The sequence below is a fragment of the Oxyura jamaicensis genome, chromosome Z, assembly GCF_011077185.1.
Source record: "Oxyura jamaicensis isolate SHBP4307 breed ruddy duck chromosome Z, BPBGC_Ojam_1.0, whole genome shotgun sequence".
Taxonomy (NCBI): domain Eukaryota; kingdom Metazoa; phylum Chordata; class Aves; order Anseriformes; family Anatidae; genus Oxyura; species Oxyura jamaicensis.
The window spans coordinates 13,763,811-13,789,736 of record NC_048926.1 but is presented as its reverse complement, the minus strand read 5'-3'; the positions used below and the strand labels follow the sequence as shown (position 1 = coordinate 13,789,736).

Sequence of the window (25,926 nt, the reverse complement as noted above, 5' to 3'; positions counted from 1 at the left end):
GTAAGTAAATCTTACTACTTACAGCTTAAGTAAAAATAAATAAATAGATCAATTTTAAATACATTCAAATATTTCCCAATGGATAGCATGATGTGTAATAGAACTGCTATTAAAATGACAGCAAGCTTTTTTACAGCCAAATCCCAAAGAAAATGTTTGTGGGTTTCTTCAGTTTCAGAAAACATAAAAAATAACAATAATTAAACAATAAAATAAATCTGCTGCCCTATAGATTTTAAATTGAGTAATTATACTTGTAGGGCTTCAGCCCTATAACTAGAGTTTATTTGGACTGAAACAACAGCTGTGTGGTTTTTATTTTTATTTATTTATTTATTTTACTCAGGTCTAATTAATATGCTAACCATACACCAACTGAACACCTGTTGCTTTTCACAGCTTCAATAGGATTATGCAGCACAGAATGCTGTGAAAAATCTGACATGAATGGGTGCCTAAATGTGAGGTTACACTAATTCACTAATTAACCATCTAGTTAGAAACCTGTCCAGTTAATCAGGAAGACTTGTTGCATCACTTGACATGCTGTTATTCTGCAGCTGGTCACTGTTGCTTTAGTATGCTACTTACTGACACTCTTGCATCATTTTCTGCTATGTGTTCTGTGTTCGTTTTTTAATTCTTTCCATTACTGTATACTTAATAAATATTTACTTTTTACCCAGTTAAAATCATTTCAGATTTTATTAATCATTTTTTATTTCTAGCTGGATTTAAGGGCATCATGTTCATGAATTAACTTAGAGTGCATTGTTTTTCAAAATGAGAGCAACTCCAGAAACATGTTTACTGAGTTAAACATTTTGTTAGGAGTTGTTTTTTCTTTAGCCAAATCATTTTGCTTTTGCAAACTGTATTATTGTTGATTTAATTATTGTTTTGTGTTTTATTTTTGTGTAACTTTACTTGTATAACATTACTTGTAGAACTCCTTTTCCATAACAATATATGTAGAAAGACACCTTTTGGACTGTATTTGAAACAACTAGCATAGGAAAGTATTTAGAATACACCACATTCATCAGCTAAGCAATCATCTCAAAAAGTAAATCCAGTGAAAAAAAGCCTCTCTAGGGAGCAAACAGCAAACTGCCCCTTGCTTTTTCTCCAAACATCTCGGTGAACATGTGACCATAAGTTATGAATCCAGATCAAAACAAAGCAGGATGTGGAGCTTTACATGAGTGGCTTAAAAATTTGCTATAAAATATTTGGCATCCACCTAAATCTCATCGTGCCTTCACACATTTTCTGCACCACCCCACTCTGAGCAGTCTGTCCGCCCCTTGCCCATAACCAGCTGGAGCCCAGGCAGTGTGGCTGTACCCATACTAGTCACTTAAAACAGTGCCAGGGAGCAGCCAATTTGGCCACCAATCCACCTTTAAGATACCTTGTTCAACGTATGATTGTTTCTTTATATCTTCTGCTTTATATCTTCATTGACTGTTTTACTTGACAGTAGAAAATAGAGTTCAGGCCTTTATCCTTTCTTAAGCAGCCTAGTGGGTTTCACATGAAGAAAAAGATTAGACAAATTGAATGATTGCAAAACTTTTGTTAATGGTATAGATACAGCAAAAGAAGCAATGATTTTTTTCAAACCTATTATTTTCATTCACTAGATTTTCACTTCCTCTTCATCCCACTGTCATTCAGAATTTAACATCCATTTAAAGCCGATTTTATGATATTGAAAATTAAGTAATATTGTTACAAATACACTTGGGTAAGATAAAGTGCTCAGCAAGTCCAAACCACCGTATCTCAGTTGAATTCACTAGGCAAACTTCTTATCAGCATAGCTTGGTTAAAGTTTTTATAAAGTTTATTAACAGACTCCTCATACTATTTATAGCCATTATATTTTAAGGGCCAGGCTCACTTTGCAACACACTTTTTTTTTTAGTTTTATTTTATTATTATTGTTATTTTTTTGTGGAGAGCTCCTACTTGAGGTAGTCAAAGCTACCTCATACTTGCTATTTTCCATGTCACCATAGACATTAATATACATATGTGTGTGTGCGTGTATTTCAGTTGTGGCAAATATTAATTACACCCCAAACTATCGTCAATTCACCGTTGTGGGTTTCCACTTATAAATGATATTGTGACATTATTTTGCATGTTGGTATCAGAGACAAACTGATACAATCTGTATAAGTCAAATGTAACTGAGAGAGGGAGAGAGAGATGGAGCCCAAGGGGTTAAGTGAAATATTTTGATTATTAGTGTCTTCTGTCAGCAGGAACAAAATGTTAAAAGAGTACCCTAGAGTTTAAATATTACTCCTTTCTTGCTATCTCTTTTCGGAAGATGTTGTGGTTCCCTCAAAACGGATCGTGTCTGCCTGACTGTGCCTTATCTGTAAGGGAAGAGCTGAGTGCTGTACGGCACCAGCATTGAGTGCGAGGGTCCAAAGCATTCCACGTGCAGATCACAGGCTCAAGTCCAACCCAGAAGCTTAAGACAGGGCCAACACTCAGAGGTGCTTCATTTTTTATTTTTTTTAATTTATTTTTTAATGTGGAATTAATTAGTCCCAGTAGTGTTTTTAGAAACAGGGTACAGTAGTACCGCTAGCAGCAGCAGCTCATTGAGCATTTTCAGGAAGCCAGGGGCTCCGTGGATGTGAAATTTTGGAATTTTGACCACCAGCCCTGAGGGAGGCTGATGAAACCGTTAAAGCGTATTTGTTACGGTCCTGTGTTACGGATGGATGAGATACTATTATTTAGACCCTTTGTTTATGGGAACCTCGGTCCTTCAAGAGCATTACTTTCTCATTTAATAAACAAAACCTGAAGTAAGGAAGTAGTTAAAAGAAATGTGTTTGTTTAAACAGAGGGAGCCCATTACACCAACCACCACTTCGGGCGGGGACGGGGCCTCCCGTGGGGGGGACGAGGGGGGGGGTGTCACTCTGAGCGGGAGGGGGTGTGGCCTCCCGGGGGAGGGGGCGTGGCCTCCCGGGGGAGGGGGCGTGGCCTATAGGGGCGTGGCCTCTCTGAGGGAGAGGCCGGGGCCTCTGGGGGGCGGGGCCTCTCGGCGGGAGGGGGCGAGGCTTCTGGCGAGGCGGGCGGAGAGAGGGAGGTGGTAGCGGCGGCGGCGGCGTCGCCCCGTGCCGGCCCGTCCCGCCGGGCGTCTCCTCGCGAGATCGGGCGAGGTTTCCGGTGTTGTGACTGCGGGGCCGCGAACATGGCGGTCAGCCTCCGCGCCCGCTCGCTGAGGCACCTCCGCATCCGAGGTGAGGGCCCCGCGCGGCGGCGGCGGCGGCGGGGTGTAGACGAGAGGGGGGAGCTCGGCCCCCGGCGGCCCGCACCCGGTCCCCGTTGTCCCTCCGCCGGTGCCCGCTGCCCCCACCCCGCCCCTCCCCGCCATCCTGACGCGCTCTCTTTCTCCCCCGTCCCGCAGGTCGCAACGACAGCGGCGAGGAGAACGTCCCGCTGGATCTCAGCCGAGGTACGGGGACCGGGACGGGAAGGGGGGCGCCGCCTCCTCCCCCGCCGCCGCCGAGCAGGAGGAGGAGGAGGAGGAAGGCGGAGGCCTGCCCGCCGGTGGGAGCCTCGCCCCGGGGCCGCCGCCCGGCAGCGTCCCGGCTCCGCCGAAAGGCCGGGGGAGAGGCGGCAGGCCCGGGGCCGGGGGGAGGTGCGGGGCCGCCGCGCTGGGGAGCTCGGCTCTGCGAGGAACCGGGCGGAGAAGTGACAGGATCGATGAAACGAAAGTGGGCTGCGGAACGTAAAGGAAGCGCGAATATTAGCGGTGGCGGTAACGTTTTCGCCTTGGAATTAGGCTGTATCTCACCCATTCCACGTCCGATTCTTTATTTTTTCCCAGTAGAATCTATTTTTGGAGTTTCATTCTTAAGCAGTTTTACCTGGGGCTGAAAACTACCTCTGCATTCATGTATCTTATTTACAAATGCGTTTTAGGTCTTGAGGAAATGTTCTGAGTTTTTTTCAGTTTAAAGGAACAGGCTCTCTTCTGTCCTCCCACCCTATCTCCACATGCACATGGTTGCTTTTGTGCCTTTAAAATAAAAACGAGTGAAACTTCGTCAACAAAATGCAGGACAAAGGCCTTAACAGTTCAGACACATGACACAGCTATTACTGTAAGTAGTGTTATCTGTTTATGAAACTTACAGAATCAGGATTTTAATGAATGCGTTTAGTAATTTTTTTACATTGTGTAACGCTGAATTGTTCTGATCTGACAGAACAGTACACAAAATTTAAATGCTGGAGTAGTAATGTTTAGATGTGGTCTCTTTGAAATCTTTTAGTCAGAATTCAAAAGGTGACTGTCATTGAGAGCGATTTTTTTTTTTTTCCCTATGAGGTGTTTTAAGCCACCTACTGATCCCATGAGACCTGTAGTAATAGCATTGAAACTACCTAATGTGTATGCTATTGTAAAAAAAAAAAAAAAAAAAAAAAAAATGAAGATTCAAAATGAGTTTTTAAAGCAATGAAAAAAAATGTTTTGCAGTGTGTAGTGCCTATTAAAAAAAAAAAGACATTACTATGCTGGTCTCAATTACATAAGGTACAGCTTTACCTTTAGTCATGTACGCCCTGTCAAAAATCTCTAAGTTTTTGTTGTTGTTGTTGGAGAAACTATCCAATTACTGATCAGTCAGTTAGAGAATTTTAAAGAAAATATTAAAATAAAAAATGAAATGTCTCAGCATGGCATTAACTAAGCTAGATGATAACTTGATTTCGCCACTGAAGTTACAATCACAATGAACGCTTATTTTTTCCAACTGTTACTGTAGTTACATAAGCAATCGGTTTAAATATTTTCAATTGTTACACTAATTCTGTACCAGTAATACCCTGTTTTGTTTCACTATGTTGAGCCAATCACATAGTTTTTCATAAGGCTCACGTTTTCAGTATCAGAAAAGATTATTCTATTGTTTTTTGTTGTTGTTGTTGTTTCCCCCAGACAACTGAATTTTGTGTTGATTAATTTGGAATATCTGAGTTGGGCAAAGTAGAGAATTGCCAGAAACAATGCCTCAGCCATATGCTTCGATCTGCAATGGTCTCTGTTACGAATCTGTGAAATTAAATGGGTATTGCCTTGTTTTAAGCAGATTCTCATTTACTGATGGTTAGACAAAAATGACTTAATGTACAAGTCAGGCCTTCAGTAGTCTGTAGCTGTGGACTGTGCAAGAGGCCAGTGCTGTTATTAAGTATTTCAGAACTAATAATAGATTCAGGGAGGATGCTAGCCTTGTTTGTGCTGCTTTGCGTCCTACTTCTTCCTGGCTTTTTGTGCAGTAAGACTCTGGGAGCACTTTGCTGCATGTAGAGCTGATGCACTTTTCTCTGCTTGCTTCTTGTTTGCTCCTCACTGCTCTTTGAGGGTTGCTCATGTTTTCCCAGAACTCACCTTGTGTTTTTACCATGCCTGGTACAGCAGGAGTTCCCTCGTTGGAGCTTTTTAATACTCTGCATTTTCGAAAGTAATGTAATAAAGTTTATGAAGGGTGTTTTATGTAGTGGTGCACTGCATGTGTGAAGTCTCCGTACAAGATAAGTCTGATTACAGATATTAATGTAAAGTTTGTGGTTTTCTGGGTTTTGTTTGTTTTTGAAACTTTTTAGCTGCTCAGCCCAGGCTGTGCATTGTCTTCTAATATGATTCTGATAAATCTTATTTTGGGACAATGATTTTCTTAACCTTTTTTCCCCTAGAAAATTAGTTTTCCAAAAACATGATAAGCTCCAGAAAAATTGTCCCCAGCATGAATATATGTTGGACAAAATGTTAGTACAGTCGGTAATGTTCTTACAGTAAGAAGAAACCCTAAAGATAGATGTCGAACTGGTCACTTGTGACTATTTAAGGCTATACATCATGTCTTCTGTTGGTTATGAAATTAAAATTGTTAATTGGGATTCACCATACTCAGATTTTGGCCTTGTGTTATATTACCTGCTCAGAATAGAACAGAAGAGGAAAAGGAGGACAGATTCACCACCAGCGCAACTCCCATTGCAGTCATCTGGAAGGAATTAGCAATGGGATGAGGCATACTGGTTTAATTAGACTCCTGAAATCAAGCTCAAAACTTCTTAAGGCCAGAGAGGACAATTGAAATTATTGACCAAGTTATCGCATTTGGTAGGAATTCTTGCTTTGAGTACGGGTGCAGTTGTGTGCGTAACTGTGCCGCAAGTATGCTGTGCTTTTAGCAAAATTTGTCTTGGTTCTGACTGCTTTGCAGGGATTCCAAGCTGAGCTGCAGAGCTCGTATACCTCCTAGAGCCCTAGGCACTGTGAAAGGCTTGTATAATCCATGCTTGGTTTGCTGCAAAGTTCTTTGCTTTGTCTGTAACTAAGTATACTTACCAACTGGTTTTGAAAATTTGTTACTGCTTCAGTAACAAATTATCCTGTTAGGTGACCTGCACCCCTGCCTTGCTGGTGTTTCTGCAGCTGGCTTTGAGCTGTGAAGGCCTGGGTGAGGAGAACTGCAGGCAGTGCCTTATCTGTAGGCAGACACCTTTAAAGATCCCTGTTTCTCGGTGTTTTTTTTGTTTGAGTTTTTTGTTGTTGTTGTTGTTTTGTATTTCTGACTCTGCTTTGCCTATTAGGAACTATCTAGTTCATTTACTGAATTATTTGAGATAAACAAGGGTGCAAATAGAACTGCTGATGGTGCATGAGGACAAGTGCTGTTTGTGACTATATGTCTCAATTTCCTTCTTTCTGAGGGTAACAATCTTCACTTTTTGTTATTGTGCTTTTTAATTATTTGAAAGGTACCTATCTTCAGCATTGATACTTTCATTTATTATTAATTAACAGGCATTACAATACACTACTTTGATTTAGCAGCTCTGTGTACATCCGATTCTCTATTCTGCAAGTGTGGAGTCTCTTAGTTACAGCAGGTGACAAATATGAATAACATAGCTGAGGTCTGGCTTTTTTCTCCTCAAGAATGAGTTTGGCACAGTGTTATGAGAGAAAAATCTTTCTCCTTTTTTTTTCTTACTTAAGCATTGTTTGCTTCTTACATGTAGACACAAAAGTTCTGCTTAACTTCACAACTATATTGCTTTTCTTACTGTGCTTACATCACTTTAAACCATGTTGTATTTGATTCCCTGTGCCCACATGGCAAATTGCAGTGCATTGCATGCAAGGCAAATGTCTCAGGAGGCTATTTGCAGTTTACAGCCCACAAAAATGTTGGGCATTTTCAAGGGTTATTTGAGGGATAGTCAAAGAAGGCTAGATTAATTTTCTTTCCAAATTCAGCTTGAGATTTGGTGACCACTCCATTTCCAACTTCTTTCATCAGTAAAGAAGCAGCAGGGAGGAATGTTGCGCACCTGTCTAATACTGAGAGTTCAAATCATTGAGGGGAAAAAATACTTTGAGTCCTTGTAACAAGGCAGTAAGGAGGATGCAGTGTGTCTGGTGGGTGTATGATTTCTTGGTGGCTCAAAGGCAGTGAGTGTTCCACACGGGTGGTAGGACTGTTACAGAAAGACTTCAGGCTCTTCCTTGAATGCTCTTGTTGATCCATCTCGAAAATAGGGGGAAGTGGGGCACCTCTGCCCCATAGAAATATTGTTTTAAAAATATCAAAATATGTGGGCACCTTTACCCCTTCACTGTATGCCATGATTGTGATGGTTAACTGTAACAGGTAACTTCTATTAGAGGAAATCAGAGCTCTGTGTTTTACTTTCTTCTTTGTGAATCTGTAACAGAAACCCTGATAGGAGCAAGAAGGTATTTAGCAAGTATTTTTTTCAGTTCTATAGGATACAAACAGTCAACTTAAACAGTTGGAGACTTGCATCTTACTTGCCTTGCTGTCTGAGAAATTCTCTACTGTGATTATTCTTGAATATTGATCTTTTGTGTTCTACCTATCTGGACTCCAAGGGGTACATGATTGCTGATGGTGGCCTGCTAACTTTTTAGGCAAAACCTATCTTTTGGTAGGTTTTAAAAGCAAGTTAGCGGAGCTCAGTATACGCACTCCAAAATTAAAACGTACACTTAGCTTTTCTATCTGCACTTGTGCTTTAAATTGACATTGTTTTTGAATTGTAAAGCACACTAGCCTGTTTATATTAATAACATTTGCATACCTCTGGCTAGGTTTACTAGATTATTACTTCTTTTACAGCCTTAAGACTTTTCAGAACTGCTAAAATGGTATGAGCTTACAGTATTTTCACTTTCATTTATTGAAAACAGGAACTAGATATTTAAGGAGGTGAAAATCTCATAAAAAGGTAACTTTAAACCCTTACTCACCATTAAGGTATCTGTAGGAGCTGGGCACTACGATGTCTTCCAAAACCTGTGTTCATGTTCCTTTAAAAGTTTTGCGTATGGTAACTTTTTTTCTATGGGTGGATTTTTGTATTTTTTTTTTTTCCTGCAGTGGTTCAGGTTTGTCAACAAATGTCAGCACTTCTCTTCTGAAGGGCAGAAACTAAAACTACCATTCTAATATTTTGTGGTTTCTTTCTATATTTGACAAAAGGGGTTGTTTAGGGATTTGGATCAGTATAAATAAGTTCTTAGGTGTTTAAGCAATGCTGTGTTTTCACATTACAGTTTTCTGCTTTTTTTTTGCTTCTTTTGATCTGGTCATTTGAATCTTACAAAACATTGAAATAACAAAATCTCTTGATTTCTGCTTCCCTCTTGATAGGAGTTTCAGGATTCTTTTGTCAGAGTCTGTCCAGGGTAGATTCTATGTAAAGAAACACACACCCTTCATCATAATTACAGTAAATAAGGAAGCTAAGTCAACGATAGCCTTTCCAGAAAGAAATGCATCAGACTTCTGCCCAATTTTGGAATCTTCCAACATACTTCACCAATTAGCTGGGAATCTAGAAAGTTTTTACCTACAAGCATGTAAGAGATGCTCAACATCAGGTAGAGTTTTAAAAGTGGGAAGAAGTGTAATAGTTATAGTGAAAAACATCTGTTTACAAACTAACTGGTTAGACCCATCCAAATCCAAACATTGAAGGAAAGTGATGTTTGGAAAAGTTTCAGGATGGCTTGTGAGTTGATGCTGACATCATGGCTAACTGGTTTTAGGAATGTGCTGAAGAATTGGTTATGTGTTTTATCTTTCAGACTAAATTGGACTCTTGCTTGTGACATTTTTTTTTTAGTGACATGAGTTATCCACCTTAAAACCAACTATTTTCTTACAACTAAGACATAAGCATGTGACATAAGCCTTTGACTACACAACAGATTGCATAAAATAAGGGGCGTGTTTTTCATTTGAAGTGTGCTTTATGGCATGCAGGTGGGCAGGTGCTTATACCATAACACAGGTCATTGCATACAGCAACACTTGCGTGGTACGTTCTGATACAGAAAGGAAGGTGCCATAATGCTGTAAAACCAGTGCTGGCTGATAGCTAACAAATTGCTTTAACTGAGAACTTTCATAATGAAATATATTTTGCATTATTGTAACGTAGAAATCTCCAATATTAGTATATTCATGTATACTGCACAAGCAGCTTTTTTTTTTTTCATTTTTCAACTATTTGCTGTGGTGATGGAAAATTTGGGTAGAATGGGTCAGAAGAAAAGTAGACGTTAGCAGAACTTTGGAACATGATTAGTGAAGAGTGTATTTACCAAGTCTTTGCAGCTGAGGAAGAGGAGGAATGCTGGTAAAGATGTTAAAAAAAAAAAAAAAAAAAGAACAAACCCCCCTACATCGTTGCATTTTCTTAGTTGCATAACTGAATTTTTGTAGCTATGTAGGCCTCATGTTGTTTTTTTTATCTTACATTCATCAGTGTGTAGCAAGCTGCATCTAAACAGTAGCTTGAATACGTTTACGTAATTAAATATTGTGAGGAAGTGTCTTCACCAAATTGTGGCAGTGTTCTTGGAATCCAAATAGTCCGTCCATACCTTAGGCTGAGTGACAGAGCTTTTGTGATAGTTTTCTAAAAGGTGTGATTTTTTTTGTCACCATCCCTGGGGGTGTTTAAGGAAAGGTTGGACGTGGTGCTTAGGGACATGGTTTGATGGTGACATTGGTGGTAGGGGGATGGTAAGATGGTAAGCTTCTCAAATACTTCAGCAAGCTACTTTTTCCTTTTTCTTTTCCTTGTGGAAATTGAAGATACTTAATTGTCCGAGGTGTTAAATAAAAAGCATAAAGATTCTGAATTCCACTTCCACTGAATAAATGCTTAGTTCACAATTTCATGCTGCTTCTTAGTGATACTTTGAATAATATTGTCCTTGTGAACCTAAGATCAAAAGGATGGCAAAATGGCAAAGATGAAATAGGACAGTTATCAACCGATACCTGAAGTGGCTAGGGACAGTTAGCACTTCTGGCTAAAATGGAGGTACATCTCTATACCTAATTTACATAGAATTTAATGGTTGTGAAATGAGCTACAGCTGTTGATTGAAGACTACACAATGTTTACTGGGAGATCAGTTGTGCATAGACAAAAGGTATTTGAAACAAAACGATAAGGTCTTGATCTACAGAAAAAGTGTAATTACAATGGAGTAGTAACAAAGAATAATTTTGTTAATCTCTTCATATAAAAATGTATGGAGGCAAGTATGTTGCCTGACAATTAGTGCTGTAAAAAAAACCTGAGTAAACCTATAATCCGTTTTTTCCCTTTATTACCTTCTGAACACTAATGATGTCAAAAATCAGCTTTAGCAACCTCATATCTAGAGAATTTAAAAATGCGTTCATCTCTTTTATGCAAACCATATGTGATTCTCATGGATAGACTTAGTGGAATTTTTTTCTTGAAATTCAAAAAAAAGAAATGGAAAAAATGTTGCTGTTGCCCTGTTTCCATAAATGTGGTGTTTCTAGCTCAGTTCTGTAGGTTAGCCTGTTACTACATCAAGATAGACTTCTTTGAGTCAAAATATAACTATGAATTAGATATCCTCCGTGCTTAAAAAGACGTACTTATTTTTTTTGTTTATCATATATAAAAATTTATAATTGACTTTTTCTGTCCTTTTTCTGAAATTATTTTTCTTTTAGGAGAGAGCAAAAGGCTTGAACTGTGACAACTGTGGGCAGATGGGAGTGTCCTGTAGCTAGCATGATGGGTTAGAGTTCCCAACAGTCTTCAGTCAGTCTGTGCTATTTTGAAATGTTCTAGTCATAAGATTTTTGGGGTCAGTAGTTATCATGTCATACAATCACCGCAGTGTAAAGGTTTCCTGCTGCTGTTAGCGCTGTTTCTGAATTACCTGCAGTTTACAGTTTCATGTACCTTTATTGGTGTTTCAATTTGATGTTATTACTTTGCTCCTTCCCTTTTACAAATTGCCCGTCATGTCTTCGTCAGGAGACTGGGTGATACTACATTTGATAATGGGGCTAGCCTGTTGCTTCTTACACTGTATCTTATGTAACAGGATTTTCTGGGGACAGTGGCTAATTACTGACAGCTTGAACTTTTATCAGTAAGGGCCTTTTAGCTGGATAGCATTTATGTTTTGGTGTTCTTGAACAAGTTAAGATGATGCAGAGAATAATCAAAATGCTAATAGGGAAACATTCTTAGATATGATCACGTTCTTCCCTTTCAGAAATCTTCTAATCTCATTGATAGTATTCCCAACCTCCTTGTGAGCTCAATAATATTCAAAGAAATGCATAATCAGAATTTTTGAGTAATTTTGAAAGATTTCCCTGATACACAGATTAAAGTGTAGCTGCATGATGTGATGCAGTCAGTGTATATATTTTGTTTAAAGCAAATAGATATTGTGACTGGTCTGAATTTTCTGTTCAGAATTGCTGGCAAGAAATAAGAAAACAAGTTTGTAAGAACGAAGGATAATTTTCTTAATGATTACAGTAACCCTGTATCCCCCATTCAAATTCAAATGTGGTGTTCTTGACTTCCATGATGATTTGATTTCCATCCTAACATAGCTGGCATTATGGATTTGACTTGTCCTCCAAGATTTTACCTGCTTTTGAACACAAGAGCAGTTGTACTGGGTCACCCCAGCCTTGTGGCCTGCCAGTGACAACTACTAATTGGAGCACTGGAGAGAGTCGGAGAACAAGGCAGGCATGCAGTCACTCTGCCATGGAGCATTCCCCAGCCTCCAGCAGTTTATGGATCAGTTTGTGCTTTTTTTTTCTTTTTTTTTTTCTTAATACGTAAACCTTTAGGTGTGCTAGAACAAGTTCTTCTAGAGTTTAACCGTACATTCTAGAATAATTTATACCTCTGTTTTACTATGAAGTGGTAATGACAGGAATTTTATTAGGAGACTGTAATTTCAGCTTGGTTTTAATCATCACAATGTGTACTAGTTACAGGTATGTGTCTGATACTGTAGAAAGATGGAGTTACGTTTTTTTTTTGAGGGGGAATTAATATATGAAAATTGTATATCATAATGATGATTGCTAAGGTTCTTGGCATTAATGTTGCATCTTGCTGGTATTGGAAGACTAGAGCAAGTATTCATTCTCTAAACTGACAAGTTACTTGAAGAATTTTCAAACCTGTCATGGTACATTTTGTGGTTCTAACTTAAATTATTTTCAGAACTAGTAAGAGAGGAAACCTACGTATGTCTTAGACTACTCTAAGACATCAAAAGAATTGCTTATTTAAAAAAAAAGCATATGAATTTTCAAATCAGCATTGTTATCTTTTGGAATGGCCTTTGGTTATCTTTTATTGTGTTTAAAGTTTAAAGGTATTTTAAGTTCTCACCATCAATCAAAAAAATTGTATGTGGCTACTTTTCAGCTTTGTTCTGTGCTTCTGTTTGAGGGATAATATTATAGCTTTAGATGTTATGAAAGTTGTTAACATTTCAACTATAAAACCTGTTTTTCAGGAGTTTTAGCAGTAAAGGATGTCTGTCTACAAGTTTGGCATACAAGATCACACATTAGGAATAATTAACATAGTTCCAAGGGTAAGAATATAAGTTTAGGATGGCTTTTCTATATATATAACCCCAGTGTGTTGGTTAGATGTATAATACTGTAAGAAAATAATTCGGAAAGTGATCCATTTTTTGAACTGCTTTCACCACTTCAAGCTGATTATAAAACCAGAATGGTATTTGGTATGACCTCTATCTCTACTGAGAAATCTTTTAAAAAGGAAAAACAAAAACATTTAATTTATGGTATTTTGTACAAATCTCCAAATGAGAATTCTATACAGTTACAATAGGTTTTTAAATTCTACTTGCATGTTTACTTACAGGAAAATGTATGTGTAAGTGTAGTTCTACATATAGTAAAATATGAAGGTTTAGATTTTAAATGTAGTCCCAATATAAGACTTTTTTGTTCTCTGAGATTGTAGCAATTCCTGGATCTCACCTTGTATATTCTGTCTCTTGTATCATTATCTACTTAAAAGGCTATTTTGTAAATAAGAAGCTTAATTTCTACCTGACTGATGCGAGCAGAGGAACAGTTCTTTTACTTTCCTTTCTAACTACCATGAAAGAGATTACCTTTTTTGTTTGTTTGTTTTACTGAGGCACTTTTATCTATTCATAACTGTCTTAAGCAGCAAGAGTGAAAGTAATCTGAGTTTTTTTTATTTCTCTCATTTCATGAATATCGTTTACTGAATCTTCTATATTGTATTTAAACTGCAGTACTTTATTGTACTGTATTGTCCACCCGTGAAAGGTATAGGAAACAACAAATGGCTGCTTATGTTCTGCGGGAATCACTGGTTTTGGTCATCTCTATTTTTCAAGGGGATATTCAAAGTTGTTAAACTTGTAATACATTCTCTTTTTTTTCAAATTTTTATCAAAAAAATTAAGTAAAACTTATACATCATGCTATACCAGTGAAAAGCATATTGCACCTTATCGATTTGAGGGTAGGAATAGACACCCTCTATGATTAGTGTTAAAACTCTTACTTTTTCAACATAATAGTAACTAACTAAATTTAATGTAGAGATAATTGTCTGTAATGTTTTTACCTCTTTAATTCTCTATAATGTTTTAGATAATTTAGACAATGTATTACTGTGTGTTTGAGAATCATAGGCTGAATGTGATTTTTTTTTGAGTCTGGCAGAGTTTGGTCTTTGCTGTGTTCATATCAATAATTCAGAAGTGATCTCTGTGTCATGCAGTTCTCATTCTTATGTAGCTGTCTTTTCTTCCATTGTTCTAAGAACTTGGTTGCTTTTCTTCTGTGCAGTTTCCACATCTTGAATTAGATGTAAATTAAAAATACTTCATGTTATGAGAGATTACATAATTGTCCTGATTTTTTTCAGCAAATTCACAATGGAAGGTTATGCATTTTTCACTGGTGTTTCATTCATTCTTTCAGATATTGATATAGTGTTATAGCAGACTGATTACCTGTCATCCACGCTTGCATGGCACCTTTAAGTAACAGATTTTAACAGCTTTCACTAACTGATAACTCATGACTTTCAGTGGAGAAGGAGAACATTGCATTCGTGTTCCTAGTTGTTTCCTTCATTTTTGCAGCATGTTGTTTAACAAGCCACTAAAAGCAACCTTGAAATGTACGGTTGTGTAGCAGTTAGACTTGAAGATTTTTTTATCTTGATTTTTTTATTAAACAGACGTAAGTTAACCAAGGTCATCCATTTATACTGTGATTCTTCCCTTCAGTAAGAGGAAGATACCTCTTGTCATTGTTCTTAGTCAATTATTAAATGCTTAAGTTAGTGAAGTACAACTTCCTCCTCTAAGAGAAGTCTTTAGCCAAATTTAGTCTCTTATCTCACTTTTTGGCGCTGTGACTCTAATACGTGTGATAAGCAGCTACTAGCTCAGTCTCTCACTTTTGAGTTTATTTACCGTATGTGTGTTAGTTGCTGTGTTCAGCTATTGGCCTAGCATCTCAGAAGCGATGCATATAAAATGTATGCTCCTCAGTTTAACTTGTTATGCCAGACTTAGGAGTTACTGAATTATTTGTGTGCTGAAGCCAGCTGTTCTTGTTTGCTTGTTCTTAACATGTGCATAACAGGACAGTGAATTGGCACGCTGCTAGCCTTGCCAATGTGGTCAACAATGCTGCTATATCTGCCAGGATGGTAGGGAGGAAAGGAGTTGTCACTCCTGCTAATACAGCTATTGCTGGTCCTGTTTCATCCCTGCATTAGTTGGAACACTGTTTTGTGCAGCTGGAGCTCTTGTGGTGGTATTGCTTTCTCTCTGGAGAATGGGATCTGTCAGAACACATGATTTTCACTGGGGAAAAACAATGTCATGGTCCTGAAGGGGTGTAAAAATGAGTCAAGCCCTAAAAGGTCACGAGAGTTTAGAAGCAAACAAAAACAACTTTGAAGATTTTTTTAATATATATGTATTAATTCCCTTAAGGTACGCAGATGACTGAATTATTGAGGCTAGGGTTTTTAAAACATAAATATCACTATATGCTGAAGATTATCACTATATGTACTGGATGTTATTTTGTGCAAACAGCTATGGATGAAGAACTGTGTTTCATGGAACAGAAATACATAGAACTCTTCTGCTTCTTCAAAGAGCTTGCTGTCCAAAAAGGGAAACACATAGAAAATAAGACAGTAATGGTCAGCAAGCTAAGCTGTTGTTGCAGATCACAAGTGGTCTAGCTTGGAAGTTTTGTATGCATCCACAGGTTTTTAGATGATATTTGAGACTGTGGCTTTGTATGCATTAATCAGGGCAAGTGTAGAAGCACAGTGGAAGTGGAAAAAAAAGTCTTACTTTTCAGCTGAAATGATTCATTAGATAAGAGTGTGTCCTGATCCCACCAGTCTGCTTATGAATGTCTCGATGGCAGAGACGCTTGTGCATAGGTGCTTGTTTGACTTTGGGATTCAAATTGATTCAGTAACCCAGCAGAAAACTAACACAACCAAAAGAACAAAAAGCATTCTGCAGAATCGGTATGCAGAATCATTTTAATATGAAGTTGATGTAGAGACAGAGTAGTGTAAAGGGTAGAGGGAAAGAAAGTAAGGGAAGGGGTTGTGCATCTTTCAGCAGAGGGAAGCGCTAAGATCAGCTCCATTGTTTTGCACAATTCCACCCTCAGAAGCACCATGGGAAAGAATGTGAAGATATTTAGTTGCTGTTGTGGGCCAACTCACAATGAGTCAACATCTCAGTGATAAATGAAGTAAGTCAGGAAATAATAGATTATTATGAGGGTCTTAAAATTATGATGAGTAGTTTCTCTTTATCTTTTTCAGATAGAAAAGCAAGAGGCACTGAAGGAGTAAAGAATAAGGGCTCGTTAATCAGAACTAAGAAATCTCTACGGCTTTAGTCTGACCTGGGGTCATCCAAAAAAAAAAAATTGTCCTTATCAGCACTAACATGTCCTGTTAGGCTTGACAATGAAAAGTTAGGGACATAATATTTCTTCACTGGGGAGACCAGTTTTGGGTCACGTGCCATGTTTTTTTTTTTATTTAGTTTTATTTTATTTCTGGGATAATCTGTGTTTTTCAGTGCTGTTGAATGAACTTTGTGGCAGGAAGATGAGCAGTCCTGGCTCTGATCTTTGATTAACAGAAAGCCATGTTGATTAGTTGGGAGAATGCAGAATATATTTAGTCTATTTTTAAGACATTTTAATGGGAAGTATATAATAGCAAGAGACTATATCTACATCTCTGAAGTCACATTGTTTTGCTTAAATTCTTCTACATCTGCAATTCATGCAGTTCTGTTAAGCTTGCCTATCTTCCAGGATGGCTTTATTTTTAATAGAAATGAATTATGATAGAGTATCAGAATAAAATTTTTGCTTTTTTCTAATACGTGATACATTTCCAGAAGAGGAAAAATAGGATAGGCTTTCCTTGAAGTTAAAATGTCACAATTTTTTGTTAGAACCTTCTTGAAAAAATCTCTTCCCACATTAAAACCAATACTTGAACTGATACAGTTGACTGAAAAGGCTTCCATAGTTTTAGTTCTTTCTGAGGGCTTAAGCTGTTAGAGCATATTTCTTTCTTTCCTATCTTTTTTTGTTTGTATGCTTTTTTCCTACAGTGCTAGGACAGTTCATACCATCAAACTATGAGGAAAATAATTTGCTATATTCATATGATCAATAGTATCAATTCAATTTGGTAGTAGAAATGTGTTCTCGTGTTCTAGATCTGTTGCTGGAGTTTTTGCTTCAAATTACTTATTCTAGTAAAACTTCTGGGAAATGCCGGCTGCTCTGTTAAACACAACAAAGTTGGTTTTCATCAAACTTCTCTGTCTCTAGGAATTAGGGTTTTTCTGTTCAGAAAGAGGACAATATTAGAAAAGTTGCTCTGACTTTACATATATGTGTAGAATAAAATGGTTTTGGTGCACATTTTAGTTGTGTAGCCTCATTATAAACGTATGTCGTAGCTGCAGAGGTATTGAAATGGGACATGGGATGTGGTAGCATCATCGTGTTCCGGTTTCTTCAAATCCAGATTTGCTGCCTTTCTGTGGAGAACATGCTGCTTGGTTCCAAGTTACACCCACAGCATCAGGCAACCAGATAGAGATGTTCTTTGCCAATAATATGCCAGCGATTGTCTGGCTGATCTTGTGTCTTTCCTGTCTGTATAGTGAGCTTACTTTCAGTAGAGGTTTAACTTTTGTGTGTGACTATCCACATGTTCAAAATTAAAATTTACAGGAATATTTCTACTTATTTTGTGAAGTTACTGTTGCTGCTTGCTTTTCAGAGAATAGAGGTTGAACATTCTGAGATTGCTCACTTCTGGTGGGTCTTGTGGTGTAAGTGGGGATATGTTACGGGTTCAAAAGTGTTGTGATCCAGGGATATTCATACCCATAATTTTCAATTTTGTTGCTCTTTTAAGTTTTTAAACTAGAGGAACTAGTAATAAACTTGATTTGCTGTGTAGACAAGTGGTGAGACGTTGCTTTCTTTGGATCTCTGCTTTGGGTTTCATTTAGATAATGAAAAATATACAAATATTCTTTCATATTAAGATACCCTGCATGGTAATACTAGGATATCCTTTCATACTAGGATGTTCTTTCATATTAGGACCTTAGGAAGAAAGTTAGGAGAAAAAGTTCCCAGTCATCTTGCTTACCTAGTATTCTTCTTCACATACTGCTTGAAACTCCCAGCCCTCTAGTAAGTTTATGGTGTTTGTGGACAGAAATTCATATGGAGAGCAGAAGAGAGTCCTGTCTTCCCCAAATCCTGCTGACCCTTTATTTGTAGAGGAAAAAAAGTAGTATGGTATAGTAGTAAACTGCTGTCTTTTTACTTCTGTCTCTAAGTTTCCTATTTGTCTTCAAAATACAGGGGGATTAAGAATAAGTCTGTTCAGCTATGATGTGCTAGGACTGGAGTTCAAGTCACTAAATGAATATCTTTGTCAACTGTAAATCTAAGCTATTTGATTAAAATCTGTTTTAAAGTAGGAGTCTCTCTCCTTCATGGACTTCAGCACTTATTTTAGAGAACTCGGGTATACCTGGCTTGCATTCTAGACATAAATCCAGTTGGTGTTTCTTGAAGGAAGATGATCTGCAGCCTTAAGTGAGATTAGCAAAATAGCATTTTATGTTTTGGAAACTTCATGTTGAGTGTATGTTTAGACTTCTGATTCTTGTAATCATCTACTAATAACCTGTTTTCTTTTGCAGAACCCTGTGATAATATGAGAGAGATTCTCCAAAATGTGGCCAAATTGCAAGGCGTCTCAAATATGAGGAAACTAGGTCACTTGAATAATTTTACTAAGGTAGGTGCTTGAATGGTATCAGAACATGTGATCATACGGACAAAATATTTTATATGCCCTCTATCAAATGTCTAGGAGATTCATGAAGCAGTTTGGTATAATGGAACAGTACATGGAACAGTACATGCTGTGAGAGAGTAAGGCCAAACAAGGACAAGTAAATATGTGAATGCAAGATCATGGTGAAATTTGTGTTATACAGGATGCATTATTATAGTGCTTAAAAGTCTAAATTATCTCCTAATTCAGAGATTAAGTTACATAAATAAAGCTAAAGGATTGGTTCCTGCTCCACAGGATTGAATCAAAAATTAGGAAAGGCAGAGACGTTTGATGTAAACTGGCAAAGTAGGGTAGGAGGAAGACTGTATCACTGAGCATGATTTTCAGTATCTTAGGCACTAATAGGATAAGAACTGTTAACTTCTATTATGGGTTTTATAGTGAAAGAGATCTAAAGGGTTGATTTCTAAAAATGGTGTGTAGGGCTGATTTTTTTTGTGGTACTTTTTCCAATTGTAAGCTTTCAGATCATGGGAATGTGAAAGATACTTACCTGAAAGTTTGATAGAGATGTTGGGAGGAGGCAAGGATTAATAACTTACTGTAGAATGAGAGATGTTATACTGAGGAAGGAGACCATGAAAGGCTTTCAGAATGATAGTAAGGACAGTTTTTTGGTAGATGAAGAATTGGTGAAGAAGAGCAGAGAGGACGGGTGGGAGATGAGCAGTGAATTAGGTAAATAGTGTTTGTAGTAACACTGCAAGGCTGTAGCTGGATGGTGTTCCAGCTGTTAAAGTAAGGTAGCAGTAAGTACATTGCAGTAAGTAAGGTTGGAGACAATGGAGCTTTGGTATGCATGTTACCTGAATTAATGTACTGATACACAGAAAAAATTGATGAATTGTGTGCATCTCTGATAGCGTCACAGACAGGGCAACATGCCTGGAAATGAAATCCAACTTTCAGTGACACAGGATGGGTTCTGCAATGAGCAGTAGATAGGAAAGGAGGTAGTAATGGATAATTTAGTTGAGAAAGTAAGGTTTAAATTCATTGTTGTATGTGATAATATTGAGTAAAATAAGCAGGAGGCTTCTTAACACTTTTGAGACAATCTCAAGTGAAGGAATGAATGCTCAAGAGCAGTTCTGGGGGACAAGTTGATATGAGAAGGACAAACATACATCATAATCTTTGAAGTAGGAATGCTTCTTGGCTGTTGAAAGCACTTGTAAGATTCAACAGCACTTCACTGGTAGTGTATGAGATTCAATTGGCAGAAGAGTGAGTACAGAGAACAAAGTTACGACAGCAAGTCAATTTATCTTCTAGTGTTTTAGGAAGAAATTTGCAAGTGCTTTTTTTTCTGAGTTTAGAGTACATGGAGGTACAAAGCATTTGCAGAGAATCGGATCTTATTTACACTAAAATCGTTGTCATTGTTTTATTGCATCTGCATCCATTATCTGACAAACGGTGCTGTTGTTATTGAGATTCTGAACTATTTCAAGTCCCCTTTAAGTTGCTAGAAAAGGCTGAGGCATAACTATGTTACTATGTTGTTTTTTTTTTTTTTTTTTTTTGTGCTGATCTGGAAACTTAATTTAGGTGCCTCCTATTTCTCTAGTTGCCTTACAATTAAGGTGATGGATTTAGGTTTGCAGGTGTGTGATTCCTAGCAAAAAGCTAATATTTGAACAGATCTTAAAGCAATATTGATTTTTCTACTGAAAATCATCACATAGTAAGTACCCGTAAATGTGGTCAATTAGTAAATATGCATAATGTAATTAAGGGATGAAACAAAAGTTCTTTTAAAATAATATGGAAAAAAATAGTAGTATCATAATTAAATATTTGAAAAATGTTACTGCTCTTTAAACTGAACTAGTGCGAAAATTAGAAAATATGCTCAAAAACACTGGGAAGTTTTTCGTAAACTGAACTTAAGACTGGTGAGCAATGAGGAGTTTCTGAAGGCAACTCACATCCCTGACTTCTGGAGACAAACCGTAATTCATAACTGGGCTTTGATCCTAAATCAGAGTGACCACGTGCAAGGTAATCATCCTACTCCTTGATGTTTAGCATTTGCTTAGCACTTACAAAGCAGATATTTCAGTGAGGCCAATATATATGTATAACTTGTACATTTGATTTTGAAAACTGTTCCTATTTTTGTCTGAACTGTGAATTCAGTTATGAAGATAGAATAAAAGTTGCAAAACATACTGTATCGTCTCCTTGGTGGTTGGAACAGTTCTGTGTTTTTCATTCCAGTGGTTAAGAGTGAAAGCCTGGAGACTGGGGGAGATGGTTTTATTTCCTTTTTGCACTCCCGTCTACTACCATGAATTGACATAGTCTCAGTTCCTTGTTTGTAAAATAGGAGTGTGGGGTTTTGTGATGTTTGTGATGACAGTGGGGTTTTGTGATGTTTGATGCGTTAAAAGCTGAGGATGTTTGTATTTTCAGCTTGGAGGATATTGGTGGTGATAAACTTGATTTCTCCACGAATTCCTGCATTTCATGGTCTGTGTGAAAGGCTGTGAATTCACAGAATCGGAGAATGGTTGAGGGTGGAAAGGACCTCAGGAGGTCATATGGCTCAAAATCCCCCCTCATGCTCAAGCAGATCAAACTGGAGCCAGTTGCCTAGGACCACGTCCAGATGGCTTTTGTATATGTGTCCCAGGAGGGAGACTCCAAAACCTCGCTGAGCAACCCATTCCAGTGCTCAGACACCCTGGTTATCTATTGTATGGGCAGTACAATAGTACCTTTGGAAAAGAAAAAAAAAAAGAAAAAACTTCTGATAAAATAATGTGGAAAAATATATAAAACTTACCTCTCCTCTAGAAATACTATTACACTAAAAAAAAGGGGGGGACAAGAAGGTAGGAAAACGTCAGCACCAGGCAGCTGCTCCCTGCTTTTTCCGTCAGAGGTAGACAGCTCTCACATTTGGAAGAAATACTAGTCTACTCTTCTGGTCAAGTAACGCAAAATACCTACATGCATGTGAAAACAAGCAATTTTAGCTAACGTGGATTTTCCTGACAGAGACTGTGGTAGACTTTGTTTGGCATTAATTACAAGACATTTGAGGTAGGTTAAGTTCAGGTTTCTTTCCTTGAAAGAGGACTGGATTTTTGATTCTTTTTTATTTTTTCAGCTTTTTAATTAAGGAGAATGAAAATAAATATCCTTTTAAAAAAATCATTGAACTAGGCTCCAGGATTTTATGCAGAAATAAAATAACTTTATATAAAAATGATTAAAATAACTGTGGTTAACAGTCAGCCTGATTTCTTGCTTTATATTCAAGAATAATGCTATGAGGCAGATATTTTTGTATTAAATTTGCACGTCAGATATATTTTATTTTCATTTTTTCTTCCCTTCAAGAAGAGTTTTAACTAGTGGTGTCTGAATCACCACTTACTGGTTCTTAACTATGCAAAGTATACTATATACATAGTATTTTTTTAGAAACTTGTTTTCATTCATCAAATATTAGATAGTACTTGTTATTAAAAAAATAATGTTCATGTTCTTGGCTTTTTGAGTGAACAAGGGGTTATTTGTACCTAACAGTTGCTGTAACATTTACATTTTATTCTCAAAGCCATTCATATTCACAGTTCTGGTGATATTCAGGCTATTGAAAAGTACATTTTGTTATGAATTTTTTCACCTTGTCTGCTGCTCATCAGCTAATACTTGAAGCTGGAGTTTTGCAGGTAAAATGGTTTATGAACTACTGCCTAGCCTGTATTAAACAAAAGTAATCCCGTTCCTTTCAAACTACCTGTCTCACTATTTAAACTAACCTGAATTTTGACCTGGAAACTGAGAATTTGACCTCTAGTCAATGGTCAGGGACATCTTCAGTTATTGCAGCAGTTCATAAGGCTGGTATGTGCCTTTGGCTTCAGCAAGCTGACTAGGCTTAACCAATTTTCATTTGTATGGCCAGACAGATAAGGTAAGCACCTTGAAGTTTCCCAACTTCTACTGATTAATAGCAAAACATGATGGTTATTTCTTTGGGTTTTTCCCCACCCCCATGAGAAATAGTAAGTGATAAATTACTGAAAACCAGAAGGAACTGTACAATTGCATTTACCTAGTGGAAAATTATCTTTTGGATTTGAAGTATTCATTTAGAGTTCTGTATTAAAGAAGCTTTATTCCACTACTACCTTCTGAGAGATTGTTTATACCTTTTTAAGTAAAACCATATTTAAATAATGATTTTTTTAAAAAACGTTCACAGATGCTGTTAGACATTTTTTATTAATTCAAAGAGAAAGTTCCTTCTTTAAGGATAAAAATGAAACATAATTCATTTTAGCTTGATCCTAGCAGTTAAATAGCATCAGTGATACTGAAAATTTTATTTCCAGCCTGCTCAAGACTAATTCCATCATTTAATGAGGTTCTACCGCTCTGCTCTGTGTATCTGTTTGCTTTTGACTATGCTGATGAATTTTGATAGGATGTGGATTAAGTTTGGGGCTACAGAGGTTTTCACAGAGTCTCTATCTGAGTCATAGTCCATTGCATGCTATTATGCTCTGCTTCTGTTGTCGTTTTAGGGTCTTGTCCATCGTTTGCAAAACCCAAGTATCTCTGAATCTGAATGCAGTTGTTGGTGACTGTAATATTTGTCCAAATACCTATATCACTATAGACAAAAATTGATACTACTTCATAAACATATGTAGCAGATAGGAATAGGACATCTGCTTAGCGGCATTCAGCTGTGGAACAAAATTGGAGAGTAAATGGATCTAAATCCAGAGTCTGTAGTTCTGGTGAAGTCTTATAGTAAGACTAGAATCTACTAGGTGTTCTACTTGTAAATATTACCCCTCGTGGTTCAAACTATTTCTAAAATTACGGTGTAACAATTGCATTTTGGACATATGGAATACTATCAAAATCTAACTATTAATTGCTATGGCTATTGTGTAAAATGTAAAATTGCACTCAGTGTGCACTCAGTTTGTGTATGCTGTTGACCTCCTGTGGTTTTGTTGTTTTGAGCTACTGTTTCCAAGACATGTTGATGTGTTACTCATACTGCTGTGACTCATCCAAGTAGCATGAAAAAACTCATAGCTGACAGTAAACATGCAAAAAACCTTCACTGTAAGTTAGTCACTGTCTGATCTAGAGTAAGGATCATTTTGTACTAGTATTAAATCATCCGCCCAAAGATACTCTGTGCTGTTCACGTTCGTTTATATGAATATCAAGAACTCTGAATTTTAGAGATGACTTGCAGGCAGTTCTAACACGCAAGACGTGTGTGTGTATGAAATATAAGTGTATTTGCTTAATCCCATGAATTTTAATGATATGATAATCTATTGCACTTCAACTGAATTATAGCAATGTCAAGCCACAAGCAGATTGTAGTATTCTTGTACTGACTGCCTACAGACTTGTAGTGCTACAAAATATATACTACTTGTTCAATATTACAGTCAAAAACATGACAGACTTAGCTTTGTCAGGAATTGAGCCATCAACAAAAATCACTGCTTTTGGTCCATTATCACTAACTTGCTTAATGTTATTTGAAAGTGAAATGTTAAGAAAGTGGCAAAGTTTTGCCTTTAAAATATTTAAGGCCAGACATTTGTAACTGAGCAAATACCTAAAGTATGAAGACCAACTACAACAGTATCTTCTTGTAGCTTCCATTACTTTATTCCCTTTTAAACATGTATCAATCCAGCCTTACTTTTGCCAGTGTTCTTTTTTAATTGACTAAATAAACCCAGTTGCTCAGCCTTCATGGGTGTATTTTCTGCCTGCCTTGAATATTTTGCTGCTGTACTTTTTCCAGTTTGTCTGGTCTTAAAACACAATTTGGGGCACTGCATTTTAAGAGTGGCCTGAGTAGATAAATAACTCTTAATCTCAGACATAATGCAATCCTATTATTATTTCCAATAGTAAAATTACTTTTTGGAGATGACATCACATTAACTCATTTAGTTTATAGGTTGCTGTAACTCAGATCTTGCTTTACTTTCAGAATTGTTACTGTATCTGACACTCTGAATGCTTTCTGGACAGCTTGTATTTCTCTGCTGGGCTCCTTTTAGTTTCTCTATGACTCTTAATGTGTTAATTTGACATGATACACTGTTCCCTTTTATTTAATTGAATTTTATTACCCATTTTGGCCACTCTTTTCAAATCACTGTAAGATTTTGAATTTTGATGTTGCTGTCCATCTTTTAAATTGTTTTCTAGCTGGAAATCCTGTAAGCACACTACATTATATAAGTTCTAAGGAAAGTCAATGCTTAGGTAACTGGCCCTGTGGAATGAAAATAAACAGCCAGTAGCTAGTCTTGTATTTTTTCAGCCAATTTTGTGTTCATTCTCTCTGTGAAAGATGTTCCACATGCATGTAAATGCTATCATATTTTGATGATAATTATTGTATTCAGATATTTGTATCCACACAGCAATTAAACTTAAGGAAACTTCCAAAATACAATTAGGTTTCATGACTGAACTTCAAGATAAGACCAGGTGTATCTCTCCATCAGTGAAGTCATGCTTGGTGGGAGTACTCACATGAAGAAAAATAGTTGGTACTGGAGAGGTAATGCTGCATGCAGTTGGTAAAGAGCGGTTACTTTGGACTACTTCTAGTCCAGCCCTGAGAACTGAATGCCCTTTAGCAGTTGCAGCAGGCTAGGTGTGTTCCTGGAACACGTCTTCTGCTTTAGTTTCGTTTTGGGACCACTGAAACAAAATATGTGGTAAGCGCAGTAACAGAAGAGTTGCCTCAGAAGTGTGCTTGTGTTCCAGATGGTAGGGGCAATGTAGTGGCACTTCAGAATCTGACCTTTGTCCACAGGTTACTGTTGTGTGCATGGCAGCTGCAGCACCTCTTTTAATTAATGGAAGAATAAAAAAGATCTTGTTCCCTTGAAAGGCATGAGAGTACCTGTAATGACAGTCTTTTATCAGGACCAGTGATTTGTTACATTTCATCTTGCCAATTGCTTTCTGAGTAAAACCTCTGCATTTTGTAATTATAGCTCCCTTTGCAAGTTAAACAGAAGTGTGTGTCAGTAGGGACATGTT

General features: G+C 37.3%; 1 protein-coding gene across 4 annotated transcripts in view; it reads left to right on the top strand.

The window, feature by feature from the left end:
* The first annotated feature begins 3,120 nt into the window (after positions 1–3,120).
* The window catches only part of RICTOR (RPTOR independent companion of MTOR complex 2), a 78,308-nt gene continuing 55,502 nt past the window's right edge, over positions 3,121–25,926 (top strand). For 2 of the 4 annotated variants that reach the window (XM_035309127.1, XM_035309124.1), the window contains exons 1-3: positions 3,121–3,272; positions 3,440–3,487; positions 18,704–18,801. In XM_035309127.1, coding sequence (XP_035165018.1) covers positions 3,224–3,272; positions 3,440–3,487; positions 18,704–18,801 — 195 coding nt within the window. In that variant the 5' untranslated portion in view covers positions 3,121–3,223. Of the gene's footprint in view, positions 3,273–3,439; positions 3,488–3,915; positions 4,140–15,785; positions 16,203–18,703; positions 18,802–25,926 lie in introns of those variants that run through there. The other 2 variants (XM_035309125.1, XM_035309126.1) reach the window with 2 other exon arrangements.